Here is a 17,125-nt window from a genome sequence, read left to right on the forward strand (position 1 = left end):
ACAGCGATTTGCCTTGGACAATGATAAGCCAAACACACAAGTGCGTCGACAACCCTCATGACCATTCTGCACATCTTTTTTAATAATAATGTTAGTGTCACATTTAAATTAATATCATCTGTAAAATTTTATACCTGCATAATCTCTATATTCTGCGGTGACTATGTTATGGGTTCGGTTTTATATCTTGGATTTAGAAACGTATGGTGACCCATAGGGAGCATGTGACCGCTGTGTCATCCTCAGCTGAGAATGCGGATAGGAGGGGCGTGTGGTCAGCACACCGCTCTCCAAGCCGCTACTATTCGTCCGAGTAGCTTCTCAAGTGGCATCATGAGGCTGATTACACCCCGAAAAATTGCAACAGCGCATGGCGGCCCAGATGATCACCCATCCAAGTGCCGGCCACGCCCGACAGCGCTTAACTTCGGTGGTCTGATAGGGACCGGTCAAAGCATGGAATGTCTGAATATAAGAGGTGTGCGAGAAGAGAGACTGATTTTTATCCACCAAAGCTTTTAGTTTTTTCAAACATCAATATTGTCCCCAACAAAGTAGTCCCTTTGGCAGTTGAGTCGTTGTCCACAGTCTTGGTAGCAGCACTTTAACGCTTGAGCTGATAAAGTCTTTTAACAAATAGGCCACATTCTGTTGACTTTTCTCCAGAGTCCCAAAATGATGTCCTTTTAAGACATTTTGCAATTTAGGGAAAAGAAAAAAGTCACAAGGACTGAGTTCAGGTGAATAGGGGGGCTGTGAACAACAGTAATGCCTTTTGAGGTCAACAATTCCGTGATGGAAGTGGCCGTGTAACGTGGGGCGTTGTCATGGTTCAGCGTCCATTTTTCTGCGATGTACGGTCTTACTCGATTGCCCCTTTTCCTTGGCCTTTCAAGGATATGTTTGTAAAAAACTTAGTTGATAGTTTGTCCTGGAGAAACAAATTTTGCATTAACTGTACCCCCACTGTCAAGAAAGCTAATCAGCAGTGTTTTGATCTTTGATTTGCTCATGCGAGCTTTTCTCGGCCGAGGAGATGTCTCAGTGTGCCACTCCTTACTTTGTCAGTTTGTCTCACGATCGTACTCAAAAAACCAGTATTCATCTTCTGTAATCACACCACTGAACCAATGGTGGTCATTGGCAGTTAAGATCAATGCACATGTTTCTTCGAGTATCCTTCTCCTCAGCTGTGAGGTTTTTCGGCACCATTTATGCACAAACCTTTCGCATGTGCACAACTTCGCCCAAAATTTGATGTACAGTGAAAGTGTTCAAGTTTAACAGCTCACCCGTCGTCCTTATTGTTAAACGTTGGCCTGATCTTACAAGAGCACACACGCATTCTCAAAATTACGCTGTTCCATTTTCGTAAAACATAAGAAAAACAACACTGATGGCGCTCTCAAAAATCATGTGATGAGTGTAAGGAGCTGAAACTCGGACTGAGCATCTTGAAGGGATGAACACACCGCTCTACACAAGAAGAACAACAGAGTGTTGTCAGATCACTCGCACTGTTGCCAGTCTCAGTACTTTTCTCATACACCTCGTAAACGACGCAGATCGTACACAAAACAGGTTGAGTAACGAATAAGAATTCTAAACATGCATCTTGGCTTTCTGGATGTCATCTGTTGTCTGAAGCTCGAACTGTTAAATACAGGAGTTCCAAGCGGGGAGTATTTTCCAAGATTGCAGCAACTGATACGATTGAGCAGGGATGGCGCAAGTTGGGAAAACTGAAGAAACTAAGCTCCGAACCTTTGCTTTGTAAATCGTTTTGTGAAACTCTGCTTTAGCTGCGAGAATTTCTGTTAACAACCAATGAACAGACTGTTTATAGAAATTAAATGTGGTTTCAGTCTGTCGATCACTGTTTTATGGACACACGACAGCGAAACTTTTTCTGTGAAATGGGTTTCCATGCATCTTGGATTATGACCTAAAGATGGACGGCAGTACCTGTAATTGGCAATCTTGAGACAATAATACAGTAACGACAGACTGAAAATAAGTATATTTTCCAGAAATAAGGAAGCTGATCACTCCTTACTCCTTCTTTTTTAAAATTCCTGTTTACCTAGAAAATTGGAATATTTCCAGGACCGTTCAAAGAGATTGTCATTTGTTATCATCCAGAGCAAAACGTAGCAGAGCCCGCTCTACAGTATATTATAGTCTACCCTCCCCCTTTCATTTAGCCACCTGATGGGTTTGCTGCGGCCTGCCAAGAAATTCGCTCCTGTGCCAGCCGTTTCTCTACGTCCTCAATTATTTGCTGAATGTATTCCAATCTCTCTTCCTTCTAGTAGCATGGAAGTTGTTCCCTGATGTCTTAACAAATGTCCTGTCATCCTGTCCCTTCTTTTTGTCAGTGTTTCCCACATATTCTTTCCTCTCCGATTCTGTGGAGAACCTCTTCATTCCTTACTTTATCATTCCACTAAATTTTCAACATTCTTCTGTAGTACCACATATCAAATGTTTCGATTCTATTCTGTTCCGGTTTTCACGCAGTTCATGTTTCGCTACCATACAACGCTGAACTCCAAATGTACATTCCTGGAAATTTTTTCTTCTAGTTAAAGCCTCTGTTTTATACTAGTAGACTTCTCTTGGCCAGGAATGACTTTTTTGCCTGTGCCTGTGCGTTGCTCCGTCCATCTTGGTTTATTTACTTACGAAGGTATCAGAATTGCTTAACTTCGTCTACCTCGTGATCCCCAGTTCTGATGTAAAGTTGCTCGTTGTTCTCATTTCTGATATTTTTAATTACTTTAAACACATCCTGTAACTCTTCATCGCTTTCTCTGAGCATAGCAATGTCATCAGCTATTGTATTATTATCATTAATATCCTTTCATCTTCGATTTTAAGCCCAGTCTTGATACTTTGTTTTATTTCCATCATTGCCTCTTGGATATGTAATTTGAACAGGAGGGAGAAAGATTACATCTATGTCTTACACTCATTTTAATTCAAGCACTTCGTTCTTGGTCCTCTAGTCTCATCGATCCCTCATGGTCTTCCTCTATAGCTTATCCTAAGTTTTCTCAGAATTTCGACCATCTTGCACTGTTTTACATTGCCGAACTCTTTTCCAGGTCGACAGATCCTATGAACGTGTCTTGATTTTCTTTAGTCTTTCTACCATTATCGACCGAAACGTCAGAACTGCCTCTCTGGTGTCTTTGCCTTTCCTAAAGCTAAGCTGATCGGCGTTTAACAGATTGTCAATTTTCTTTCCCATTCAACTGTTTATTGTTCTTGTCAATAACTTGGATGCATGAGCGATAATCCTTTCATTTGTCGGCTCTTGCTATCGTCGGAGTCGTGTGGATGATGTTTTTTCGGAAGTCTGATGGTATACTGCCAATCTCACACATTCTACACACCAGTATGAATTGTCGTTTTGTTGCCACATCTCCTCGATGTGGTCATCTGTTTCTTCTTCTTCTGTCACATCGTCAGGCAAGTCCTCCCCCTCATAGAGGGCTTCAATGTACTTTTTCCACGTATCCGCTCTCTCTTTTGCGTGTAACAGTAGAATTCCTATTGGACTCTGAATGTTACAGTCGTCTCTTTTAATTTCACCGAAGATTGTTTTGACTTTCTATACGCTGAATCAGTCCTTCCGACAATCATTTTCTTTTCGATTTCTTCATATTTTTTCACGTAGCCATTTCGCGTTGACTTACTTTCACTTTCTGTTTGTTTTATTCCGAAATTACTAGTATGTCTGTATTCCTAACTTTCCCTGAACATTTTTGTATTTCCTTTTTTCGTCGAACATCTGCAGTATTTCTTCTTCTATGCAAAGTTTCTTCACAGTTACTTTCCTTGTACCTATGTTTCTTTTTTCAACTCCTGTAGTTTCCCTTGTTAGAGATGCCGCATTCTTATTCAATTATACTGCCTACTGAGCTATTCATTATTGCAGTATCTATAGCCACAGAGAACTTCGAGCGTATCTCTTCGTTCCTTAGTACATCCGTATCCTACTTTTTTTCGCATTGATTCTTCCTGACTAGCGTCTTAAACTTCAACCTACTCTTCATCATTACTAATCTATGATCTGAGTCTGTATCTGCTCCTGGGTACATTTACAATTCAGTACCTGATTTCGGTATCTCTGCCTTACGGTGATGTAATCTAACTGGATTCATCCCGTATCTCCTATCCTTTTCCCTTGTTATACCAGAAATAAAACAGAGTTATGAAAATCAGTTTCATTTCTACTGCTAGTATTTTAGATGTGAAAGAAAAGTACCCAACGGCTACTCAGTTTCTGAAATTTGGTAAGTTATTTGGGAGTAATGCTGCAATTTGAGAAATCTCTTTTTTGAAGTTCAAATTCATTACAATCTTATGCGGGAGCTAATGATTTCATATCCAAATAAAGGAACACGTGACGGTGAATGAAGACGTAAAACGTTGCACAGTTACTGCGTTGTCTCAACTCCTTTTATGCAGGTATCGCGGAGTTTCAGCGTAGCCGCTACTCTTCCCCTTTCTCCGTTCCCCTCTCCCCTCCCCACTCTCCCTCCCCCTCCACCTTGAACATAATGGTTTCTGCATTTGACGTGTTGTAGACGGTACCTAATGTCCATCATAAGCATGCGCTTCTGTCACCGGTTACAGAGTAGAGTCCCCATTCCCATGTGAAATTGATATATTTGTACCATTTTGACATTTTGTACAATGGATCAATTTAAAGAACTGTATTTGTCACCAGTTAGCTAGTAATTATGCTCCTATCGTCAGCTGTGTGTGATGTGAAGTTCCTTAAACTTTTTTTAAATCGTTTGATGTACACCTAAATAATGTGTAGCAGGCTGAATGGAATGCACTCAAACCGCAAAGAAAAATGACAGGATACTGAATGGTAGCGATGTTTACTTTCGTTGAACTGAGGCGGAGTAAAGTACATCAGTAATTTTGTTTGGCGTCATGGAAAAAATATATGCTATTTCGTGTAACTACTTCTACGACTTGCATTTTTGCCTTATAGTTCTTACGAACGCTAAATCTCTGAAATTGACACGTGCATCGAATCTGTAGTTGTATTGAATACTCCCTCGAATAAAACTGAAAATAATAAGTAAAACTCTACAAGACTATTGCATTTGCCCATGTTTCAATGGCCATCTAACTTTTTCTTTTTTGTGCAAGAAATATCAGTCGGTTGCAACAACATTTCTACAAGGCCCTATAACTGGTTCATTGTTGAATATTCTATTACATCGCTTTGGGTAAAACTCATTGGCTAATATGTTTGATATATTTCGTTGACAGCCCATAGGCTGATATTTTTCCCCAAGAGAAAAATGAATGTCAAAGTTGCAACGTGAACTTCTTCGCTGTATCATGTGCTTCTGCCTGTGCTGATTTCGAGCCCACATCGAGCTTTTGACATTCAGCTCTTGCTAAGATTGCAGCAGCTACGGCCACTCATGAGAGTAATTAACTGATTTCCTCATTAGCTGAAAGGCATATACATTCAATACCCGTAACATTCGTACTGAAAACTAATGATGTTTTTTGCTTTCTAAGATAGCAAACGTCCATGCCCTCATTCCACTTTACCGGTCTCTCTCTCTCTCTCTCTCTCTCTCTCTCTCTCTCTCTCTCTCTCTCTCTCCACACACACACTCAGATTAGAAATTATTTACAACATCCACCGTCTATTTTCTTAAAAACGGTAATTACTTCAGGGAGTACATCACTTTGAGCAAATAATTTTCTTCCTTCATCTTTAGCATCTTACATACATAGTTTGCACAATACCCCGATCTAAGACAGTTTCTAAATACAGGGAGCCGAAGTACGATTCAATAAAATTCAGATTAGAACCGAGAGGTTGAGAATAATTGCTGAGATACATCGAAATTAATCTGCTGACAGAGAGATCCTTTACATTAGCTGTGTTAGGTACAGATCTATTACTCAATAGTGACATACGAAACTTTGTGCTGGATCGGAACTTGAACCCGGTTTTCCCTCTCACCGCGAGTGGTCACCTTAGCAACGTCGGCTATCCGTCGCTTCCTGGATCGGCACAAACTTTCATATGTCACGTTGGATACATACTATTACCGTAGTCCACTAAATCCATCACTTAGATTCCCGCAACAACGTGCATGAGACCACGAAGGATTGATACCAGTGTTTTTATTGTCATCTATCCACCTATGTTTGTGATAATTACATGCACGTCTGAAAGAAGTTTTATTAGATGTAAAAGCTGCTTGAAGGCGGTTCAGTGAGTCGTTTGGTACGTTGCACCATCTTTTTGGAAAAAGCTCTAATCATTTTCACTATCTGTTAATTACTCATAAAATTCTTCAAAAGTTGTCATGAAAACTTGTGTATTGACAGTCCGGTCAAATATTATTGGCCTCACTATACTATTACCGGAACCGGCACACCAATTTTCTCATCATGAAGTGGACGCTAGAACGTCTCGTGGCGGTTTCCTCCATTCCAATATCTGATGTTTTACCAGTTAACATGGCCAGATAAATGAGATAATACCTCGTCTGACAAGAAATACATTGTGTCTATCTGTCTACCAGTAATGTTTTCGCGAAGCCAGTTACAGTAATTAGTACGTTTCAGTTTTCCTGGCTACTTCAGTTCAGTTTCAGTTCATGAAGAATTTTATGATAAGATTTGTATTTTCGAGGGTTATCCAGAGTTCCGATCGGTCTCGAAATGGAAACCACTCGGAAAACCCAGTAAAGCTTCGCACAGACGTGTTGGGCAGTGTCTCTAGTATGCCCCTCGATCGTATCGCGTCGCTCTTTTCAGTTTTGAGTGAACAGTGAGCACTTAAAGATGCGTAGCGGACAGCGCCTCCCGCCGAGTTTGGGGACCTGTTTAGAGATTTCGCCTGTGTCTTGCAGCCCACATAACACAACTGTCGAGCAGTTCCTTCTCCACGCCAATTCTCGACCGCACACTGCGGGGGCAATGAAGACGCTTCTGCAGCGTTTTCGTTGAGAAGTGTTTGATCACCCACAATACAGTCAGCAATGGGCTCCCCCTGAGTCTCGTATCTACTCAGAACCGCTCGCTATGGAGACAAAATTTTTGCACAGACAACATGCTGCAGACCAGTGCAGATAGTTGGCCGAAAGCACAGGCAACTGCTTTCTATGATTAGGATATTGGAGAGTTGATACAACACTACGATAAAACTCGAAGTTGGAGCGGCGACTATGTAGAGAAGTAGGTGGAAGGTGTACCTAACTGTTGCAAATAAAACGTTTGTGGTTTTCACTGTGGTTTCCATTTCGTGACCGATGGGAACTTATTTTGTGGACAACCTTCGTATATGGATGTGTGGTGACTGTTCTTTCGGACATGTCCAAAAGAGCAGACACCACGCATTCATATAACTGACTGCCTCGATGGGCAATGAATCCACCACCTTCAGTGCGGATGGACAGTTACGTTCGATCTTCTGCGGGAATTCCGAAGACGAGAGCATGGAGAGCGTGGATAGGGACTGTGGATAGGTGGCGCTAGATGGAAATGTGGGTCGGCTGAGAGGCGTGCCGAGATAGTGCCTGCAATTGCAATAAAGGCTGTGTCCGTGTGATGCAGTGGTTAACATAACTGCCTAGATAGCAGGTTATCCCAGGCTCGAATTCCGGTCAGCTGCAGATTTTAACACGTCGCCGCTGATTCCTCATAAACTCTCGATGCAGCGGTAATCAACAGTTCTTCATTTTCCTTTCCCCACCTACCATCTTCAGTTTAGATCAGAATTATATTTAACAGCAGATTGATGGGATATTGATATTTTTGGACTGGTAATAATTGTCTTTACGTGACTGGTAAAGGCCTGTGGAGCCGTAAAGGAAGCTTGCCTACTTAGTTTTGCATTTGAAAGTGAACCTGTCGTTCGCCGTCTTTTAACTAAGTCGCCGGCGGAAGTGGCCGAGCGGTTCTAGGCGCTACAGTCTGCAACCGCGCGACCGCTAAGGTCGCAGGTTAGAATCCTGCCTCGGGCATGGATGTGTGTGATGTTCTTAGGTTAGTCAGGTTTAAGTAGTTCTAAGTTCTAGGGGACTGATGACCTTAGACGTTAAGTCCCATAGTGCTCAGAGCCAATTGAACCATTTTTTTAAAACTAAATCATGTGTACTATTCTTCGCGGGGATATGGCATTCGGAAATTTTGTCAAGGAACACTTTACGCTTTTCTTCAAACAACTGTGAACGAAGTTAGACCTCAGCTGCAGCTAACTTCTCGTGGACTAAATAAGCCAATTTACACCTGCAGCTGACTTCTCGTGGACTAAATAAGCCAATTTACACAAGCACAGCAGCATTCACAATAATGGACTGCAGTGGAGCGTAGCCGTACACTAACAAGTAACTGTCCGTCGAAAGGCAGTACCATAGAGCAGGAACATACACATGTCCTAGTCGCTCTAGTTGTATGACGGTCTTATATAAGCAGTGGCGGGTAGAGGTTTCATTACTCTACAGTTCAACAGAGACGGCCGCTTTTACTAAATTAACTACGTGCCTCTCCATCCGCCTCGTCCCTATGACTCAGAGAAAATGCAAATGAACGAAAACAGTTAAAATTTTCTTAAGTATGTTATGAATAAACTATGTCGAAGGTTCTTATTTTGCTATTTTTGGTTTTTATTCTTATTTTTGGAGCAGAAAACACATCCTTCAGGGCTTCTAAGATTCACGTAAGTCTCTTCCTTATTAAGGGCGAAGCAGTCACACCTACAAATTGCGAGAATCTATTTCACAGGTGACCCATTTCAGTGCTTTCATAGTTCATTTTGTTGGTGATGTATGTGTAACGAAAACAAAAGAATTTTGGGGAATTGCACCAATGCACAACTAGCGAAGTATATTCTTGCAATATGCAGATCAGACTGCTTCAGTAGGTCGCCTCTAAAAGCCCCACGCGAAACTTCAACAATTCTGATGATGGGGCTCTCGTTCTGAAATAAATATCGGAAATTAAAACCTAAAATAACGAAACACAGACAAACCAAGGATTTTTATTAATAAAAATATGTATATTTCACTGTATCAGTTTCCCACGCTAAAGTATAATTATGTATTTAATAATAGTATTTTACTATGTTGTTCGTATTTATTATGTTACTATAGGAACACAGGGTCGAACGATGTCAGTGTCATTAATGCAGAAACATTTAGTAGAGGGAAAAACGGGGTTAGTTGGCCTAAGAGGATAGTTCGCAGCAGAAAGCTTGTCTTGCCTGCCACCGTGGGGCTAGAGCGCTGCCATCGTCCTAGTTGTGAGTGTATACAAAGGTACACCACACACCGTAACTTCAGTCTGCTTGGATACTTCCCAAAGGAAGGACTACGTTTGATCGTTTTTTGGACTGGTGAGTACATTTTTTAATCGTAATTTTTTTTGTACATCGGATTGAGGCGCAGCTGATGGCAGTTTCCGAAAGAGTGAATAACTTTGATGCAAGCCAACGTGTTATATAGAGTGTGGAGATGTTGCTTTGGCCTGCTCGATTACCAGAACTGTCTCAAATCGATCTCATATGGAACATCAGCGGACGATAACTCCAGCACGTATGCATGCTTGCATTCAACCCGTTATTAATGAACCAGCGTTTCGTATTTGCAATGGCTTATCTCACCTGTACCCAGTACATTGTCTTCGATGGTGAATGTTCATCGGAGGTTAGGGTATCATATGGAGTGCCCCAGGGAAGTGTAGTATATCCGCTGTTGTTTTCTATCTACATAAATGATAGGGTGAATAGCAATGTGCAGCTGTTTGCTGATGATGCTGTGGTATACGTTAAGATGTCGTCGTTGAATGACTGTAGGAGGATACAAGATGACTTGGACAGGATTTGTGATTGGTGTAAAGAATGACAGCTAACCCTAAATACAGATAAATGTAAATTAATGCAGATGAATAGGAAAAAGACTCCTGTAATGTTTGAATACTTCATTAGTAGTGTAGCGCTTGACACAGTCACGTCAATTAAATATTTGGGCTTAACATTGCAGAGCGATATGAAGTGGGACAGGCATGTAATGGCACTTGTGGGGAAGGCGGATAGTCGTCTTCGGTTCTTCGGTAGAATTTTGGGAAGATGTGGTTCATCTGTAAAGGAGAACGCTTATAAAACACTAATACAACCTATTGTTGAGTAGTGCTCGAGCGTTTGCGATCCCTATCAGGTGGGATTGAGGGAGGACATAGAAACAATTCAGAGGCGGGCTGCTGGATTTGCTACTGGTAGGTTTGATCATCACGCGAGTGTTACGGAAATGCTTCAGGAACTCGAGTGGGAGTCTCTAGAGGAAAGGAGGCGTTCTTTTCGTGAATCGCTATTGAGAAAATTTAGAGAACCAGCATTTGAGGCTGACTGCAGTACAATTTTACTGCCGCCAACTTACATTTCGCGGAAAGACCATAAAGATAAGATAAGGGAGATTAGGGCTCGTACAGAGGCATATAGGCAGTCATTTTTCCCTGGTTCTGTTTGGGAGTGGAACAGGGAGAGAAGATGCTAATTGTGGCACGAGGTACCCTCCGCCATGCACCGTATGGTGGATTGCGGAGTATGTATGTGGATGTGGATGTGATCTTGTAATGTTAATCGTTTAAATATGTCACCTAGACAAATGTATTCCAAAAATTTCATTATTCTGAATTAATTGTAATTTGGTGTTGCGATTTTTTTGTTGTCGTGTATTTTGTTTCTTCATGTGAAACATAGCCATTGATAATTACTGAGAGAGCTTGGCTGCGAGCCTGCCTGCAGGTAAAGACACATTTCATTCGGGGATGCGACTGGTCAAAGGCTGTGCTAGACAGAGCGTTCGTGATCTGCGACCATTCTGTGTAATGCACGGTCGTTAAGTCGCTACACATGTACTTCATCAGACACGCTCTCTACAGGACAGTTATCGAGTTCGAGAGAAATTGCAGGGTAGCGTTTGGGAGAGTGTTGTTTGTTATTAGCGTGCGGTCGTTGCACCTTGGGGTTGCTGGAGGTCAGCAAATGGCACGGCGCATGCGCAGTCTCTCGGTAGCACTGTGGGCTCACCAGCTAGGGGTGCGGGAGGGGGCTCACCTTGGTTGCTCCTCTTGCAGACGTAGCCGCCCACGGCGGTGCAGCGCTGCCGCTGCCAGTAGAGGCCGCTGGGCACCTGCGGGTTGGGCGAGCTGACCCACTGCAGTCCCAGGCAAGCGCCCGACTGCGGCGTGTGTTCTTGGTCCCGCAGCCAGCCTGCCCCAACCAGACCAGACCAGACATTCACAATATATACAGGGTGTTACAAAAAGGTATGGCCAAATTTTCAGGAAACATTCCCCACACACAAAGAAAGAAAATACGTTATGTGGACATGTGTCCGGAAATGCTTACTTTCCGTGTTAGAGCTCATTTTATTACTTCTCTTCAAGTCACATTAATCATGGAACGTAGCAGCGTCACTTCAAACACATTGTTACAGGAAACGTTCAAAATGTCCTTCGTTAGTGAGGATACATGCATCCACCCTCAATCGCATGGAATCCCTGATGTGCTGATGCAGCCCTGGAGAGTGGCGTATTGTATCACAGCCGTCCACAATACGAGCACGAAGAGTCCCTACATTTGGTAAAGGGGTTGCGTAGACAAGAGCTTTCAAATGCCCCCATAAATGAAAGTCAGAGGGTTGAGGTCAGGAGAGCGTGGAGGCCATGGAGTTGGTCCGCCTCTACCAATCCATCGGTCACCGAATCTGTTGTTGAGAAGCGTACGAGCTCTTCTACTGAAATGTGCAGCATGAACCACATGTTGTGTCGTACTTGTAATGGCACATGTTCTAGCAGCACAGGTAGAGTATCCCGTATGAAATCATGATAACGTGCTCCATTGAGCGTAGGTGGACGAAACTAAAACGAGCTCTAACATGGAAATTAAGCGTTTTCGGATACATGTACACATAACATCTTTTCTTTATTTGTGTATGAGGAATGTTTCATGAAAGTTTGGCCGTACCTTTTTGTAACACCCTGTATATTCACTTATGAAATTTGTTATTAACAATCCGAAAGAATTCAAAAGTAATAACAGTGTACATGGCTACAACACTAGGAGAAAGAATGATCTTCACTACTCAAGGTTAAATCTAACTTTGGCTCAGAAGGGGGTAAATTATGCTGCCACAAATGTCTTTCTCCTCTTACCTAATAGCATCAAAAGTCTGACAGATAGCCATATAGCATTTAAAGAATTTCTGAATGGCAACTCCTTCTACTCATTAGTTAATTGTTTGGATATAGTAAGTGGGTAGTTTCCCACACCCCACATAAAAAAAAATTAAGTCTCATGTAATATTTTGTGTAATGTAATATCTCGTATAGACACATTTTATTAACCTGACACGTTCCACATCATTACGAAGTATTGTACTAATCTAATCTAATCTAATCAGCAGCAGCAACAAAACACCTCACCACACTACACTACAACTCTACCCTTCACATCTAGATATACTGTTAGAAAAAAAAGCGATGTACCACAAAGGAGATCTGCGAATTTACATTAATACAGGTTTCGACGCAAAATGCATAGTTGTATACTCTGGCGGCCGATGAATGAAAGTGCTCAATGGCACAGCAGAATTGCCAAGGATAGCAAACAGGTGACATGCCGATACCAGGGCATAACGTGTTTGCAAATTTCATTCCGTATACTTACAAAGGGAGGTCATGACGTTCGGATCACGGATTTACTTCAGACTTTGTACAGTTTTAGTAGTCCATTAGGACAACGTAGAGTGCAAGTAGTAAGGCGTACTACTTAGGTGATTTCGAGAATATCAGAAAAGAAATTTTAAGCGTCAGTGATGTACCGATGCGTTGCGAACCGTAATCGGAGGATGTCTGGATCGAAACTAGCTCATCCTTTTTTGTAAATTTATATTTTTCCAACTCTAGTGATATTATTTCGTTCATGTTATATTTAAAAGGTAATATAATAAAAAGACAGCTGTATCTGCGTCAACTTGACTGAATTTTCATCGCCTTCTGGTTGATTCACTTTCGCCACACAGTGTATGATACAAATAGATCATACCTGAACTTGTGTACTCTAGGATGTATAGGATGACGTTAGAGAAAGAGCTTTTACAGGGGTGTTGGGGTCTTCACTTCGCCATGTATCCTAAGAAGCTAATGTGGGCTCATGTTCAGAAAAAGCAGAACATCTTGAACGACTAGAGATAGAACGTTCATATTCACCGGACCTGTACATTAGCATGTTATGCAGAAATTGAAGTATCTCAGTTCAGCACGTGTCCTGCTTCCTAGTAGGCAGAGGGTGTGCCATGGGTCCTTATAAATTGTTCCATTCGTGGTGGCATCGAAACATATAGGGCGCGAATGGCATCCTGTGGTATAGTCATCCATGCTGCATTCATCTAGTTCCCAAGCTCATCAGTAACAATTGGCATTGGGTCAAAGCTCTGCACCCGTCGTTTCTCTATATCCCGCACATTTTAGATTGGCGACACGTCTGGTCATCTTTCGAGCCAGGGCAAAAAGCTGTGATCATTTGACACCAAGACGGCACGTGTTCGTGCAGCAACATGTGATCGTGGATTGTCTGGCTGAAAAGTGGCATCTGGGGCTTTATGCAAAATGGGAATGGTTACGGATCGCAGGATGTGTTTCACATAGGTCACAAGGGTCACGGAGCCCTGAACACGCAGCAGTTGTAATTTGTGGTTATACTCAATAGCACGCCACACCATAAGGTCTTGAGTTGGTGCTATATCTCTTATGCGGATATATCACCTGTTATGCCGCTCCCCCTGTCTGAGACAAACGAAAAGGAGGCCATCATTTTCAATCAAACAGAACCTATCTGATTCCATTCCTGTCCCATACACCATTGCCGTCTAGCGCTTTTCTACACGTTAGTCAAAGGTGGGAGGAGGACGTGGCGCACGTATCGCATCCCGTAATAAACGGCGTCGGATGTCACTCCAGTTAGTGTACAATGTGTTCTACTGTTGCACCAGAGCTGAGGAAGACGTACATCTCTCCTGGAATGCCATTCGGTTGAGGTGTCGATCTTCTTGGAGGGTGGAGATGGAGGGGTTTCTGGGTGGAGCGACCTGACCAATCTCGTCGTGTTGTACGGCTTTCCGTGAACCATTCTGCACACACCAGTTGCACAGCCGAAATACTTCGTTCCACACGAGCAGCAATTTCTCGGACGGATACATCACTTTCCCTCATGCGAATAATATGCAGTCCTTCAAACCCACTGATTTGACGATACCGTTCGCGCATACGTCTGCGAGGCATCCTGCACGATTGCTCAAGTCACACCGATCCGTCGCCTTCGGTTAATACACTACTGACCATTAAAATTGCTACACGAAGAAGAAATGAAGATGATGAACAGATATTCATTGGACAAATATATTATACTAGAACTGACATGTGATTACATTTTCACGCAATTTGGGTGCATAGATCCTTATAAATCACTACCCAGAACAACCACCTCTGCCCGTAATAACGGTCTTGATACGCCTGGGCTTGTATGGCGTGTACAGGTACAGCTGCCCATGCAGCTTCAACACGATACCACAGTTCATCAAGAGTAGTGACTGGCGTATTGTGACGAGCCAGTTGCTCTGCCATTATTGAACAGACGTTTTCAGTTGGTGAGAGATCTGAATATGAACGTCCTGTTTGTACTCGTTTAAGATTTTCTGTTTTTTCCTGTGAGACCTGAGTTTCTCCTGGCGTATACATCTTTCAAATAACTTCCGGGAACTCAGCCAGGTAACACTTTCAGTGTCCGCCGATATTTCGGCGGGAGAACATCCCGCCATTTTCAAGGCAAACTGCAACGGACAGGCGGCCTACATGCAAATTTAAAACCTCGGTTATCGGACTCAAGTGGGAAAGATAACACACACACTGAACACTATTGCCACCAAAGATTACCATAAAAGTCAGAGCTATCGATAGTGATGACTGGGTGTTTGTGTTGTCCTCATCATTTCATCACCATTCATGCAAGTGGCAAAATTGGACTGAGAAGAGTTGGGACTTTGTACGGGAGCTGATAACCGCGCAGTTGAGCGCCCCACAATACAAACATCATCATCATCATCATCATATCGATAGTGAGACTTTGAATTCGCAGGTGAGGTAGCATTGACTCTGTCCTTCTGTTTCTTGACAAGAGAGAGAGCACCTTGAATTCCGTTAAGGATGATCTTGGACTGCGTAAGGCGGGGGTATATCGTACTCCTTGTAGCTGCGGCATGGCATATTTTGGTCAAACTATCAGGACCGTGGAAGACCGATGTACTGAACATAAACGGCACACGCGATTACAGCAGCCAAATAGATGTGCTGTTGCCGAACATTGCTTGGGTACTGGTCACCCCATGTTATATAATAACACCGAGATTTTGGCATGCACGTCCAGCTATTGGGGCAGTGTTACTAGGGAGGTAGTTGAGATTAAATTAGCAAGCAACCTCGTTAACAGGGATGGAGGTTTCTGTTTAAACTCTGTTTGGAATCCGGCTCTCTCCCTTGTCAAAAAACAGAGGGACAGAGTCAATGCTACCTCACCTGCGAATTCATAGTCTCACTATCGATAGCTCTGACTTTGGTCATCTTTGGTGGCACTAGTGTTCAGTGTGTGTGTTATCTTTGCTGCTTCAGTGCGAGAACCGAGGTTTTAAATTTTCGTGTACGCCGCCTGTCCGTTGCACTTTGCCCTGAAAATGGTGGGGTGTTCTCCCGCCGAAATATCGGCGGTCGCTGAAAGTGTTACCTGGCTAAATTGCCGTAAGTTATTTAGAATGTTTTTTCGTGATCACGAGTGTATTTATGGACGATGCCTGCATCTGTTGCAGTGACAGCAGATGATTTGTGTACTGACCGGAGTAGGAGATGGGCGCGCCGTCGGCCCACGCCCAGATCCATGCGCCGCGCCCCCTGGATGCGCTGGCGGCAGGGACGGCGCGCCCTCCCAGCCAGTACACGGCGGCCGTGCTGTATTCCGGAGAGTTGCGGATGCTCGCAGTCACGAAGCTCTGCTCCTCAGGGCTGCCGATGCTCGCCAGCTCCGCCTGCAAACACCACACGTGCTCCTCAACTACCTTAACGGAGATCGAGCTCCCTAACGAGGTCTTGACTTGTATTTGTAAACACGAAAACTAGACAATATTTGCGAAGTACGCTGCACGAAAGAATTGAAGGGGCATCTTTCTGAAGCCCCTTAATTTCCCCCATTCCACATCTACATCTACGTAGATGTTCCGCAAGCCACCGTATGGTGCATGGAAGACGACACCTCATACCAATACTGGTCCTCTCCTTTCCTGTTACACTCGCAAAGGGAAAAACAACTATCTACAGGGTGTTACAAAAAGATACGGCCGAACTATCAGGAAACATTCCTCACACACAAATAAAGAAAAGATGTTAGGTGGACATGTGTCTGTAAACGCTTAATTTATACACTCCTGGAAATGGAAAAAAGAACACATTGACACCGGTGTGTCAGACCCACCATACTTGCTCCGGACACTGCGAGAGGGCTGTACAAGGAATGATCACACGCACGGCACAGCGGACACACCAGGAACCGCGGTGTTGGCCGTCGAATGGCGCTAGCTGCGCAGCATTTGTGCACCGCCGCCGTCAGTGTCAGCCAGTTTTCCGTGGCATACGGAGCTCCATCGCAGTCTTTAACACTGGTAGCAGGCCGCGACAGCGTGGACGTGAACCGTATGTGCAGTTGACGGACTTTGAGCGAGGGCGTATAGTGGGCATGCGGGAGGCCGGGTGGACGTACCGCCGAATTGCTCAACACGTGGGGCGTGAGGTCTCCACAGTACATCGATGTTGTCGCCAGTGGTCGGCGGAAGGTGCACGTGCCCGTCGACCTGGGACCGGACCGCAGCGACGCACGGATGCACCCCAAGACCGTAGGATCCTACGCAGTGCCGTAGGGGACCGCACCGCCACTTCCCAGCAAATTAGGGACACTGTTGCTCCTGGGGTATCGGCGAGGACCATTCGCAACCGTCTCCATGAAGCTGGGCTACGGTCCCGCACACCG

At 43.7% G+C, this 17,125-nt stretch overlaps 1 protein-coding gene across 1 annotated transcript in view; it reads right to left on the reverse strand.

The window, feature by feature from the left end:
* The window catches only part of LOC126355345 (uncharacterized), a 708,215-nt gene that overhangs the window by 243,527 nt on the left and 447,563 nt on the right, over window positions 1–17,125 (reverse strand). The window contains exons 11-12 of the mRNA XM_050005639.1: window positions 15,941–16,130; window positions 11,111–11,266 (exon numbers count right to left, since the gene is read on the reverse strand). Of these exons, the coding sequence (XP_049861596.1) occupies window positions 11,111–11,266; window positions 15,941–16,130 (346 nt within the window). The remainder of the gene's footprint in view (window positions 1–11,110; window positions 11,267–15,940; window positions 16,131–17,125) is intronic.

Source organism: Schistocerca gregaria, chromosome 3, assembly GCF_023897955.1.
Source record: "Schistocerca gregaria isolate iqSchGreg1 chromosome 3, iqSchGreg1.2, whole genome shotgun sequence".
NCBI lineage: Eukaryota > Metazoa > Arthropoda > Insecta > Orthoptera > Acrididae > Schistocerca > Schistocerca gregaria.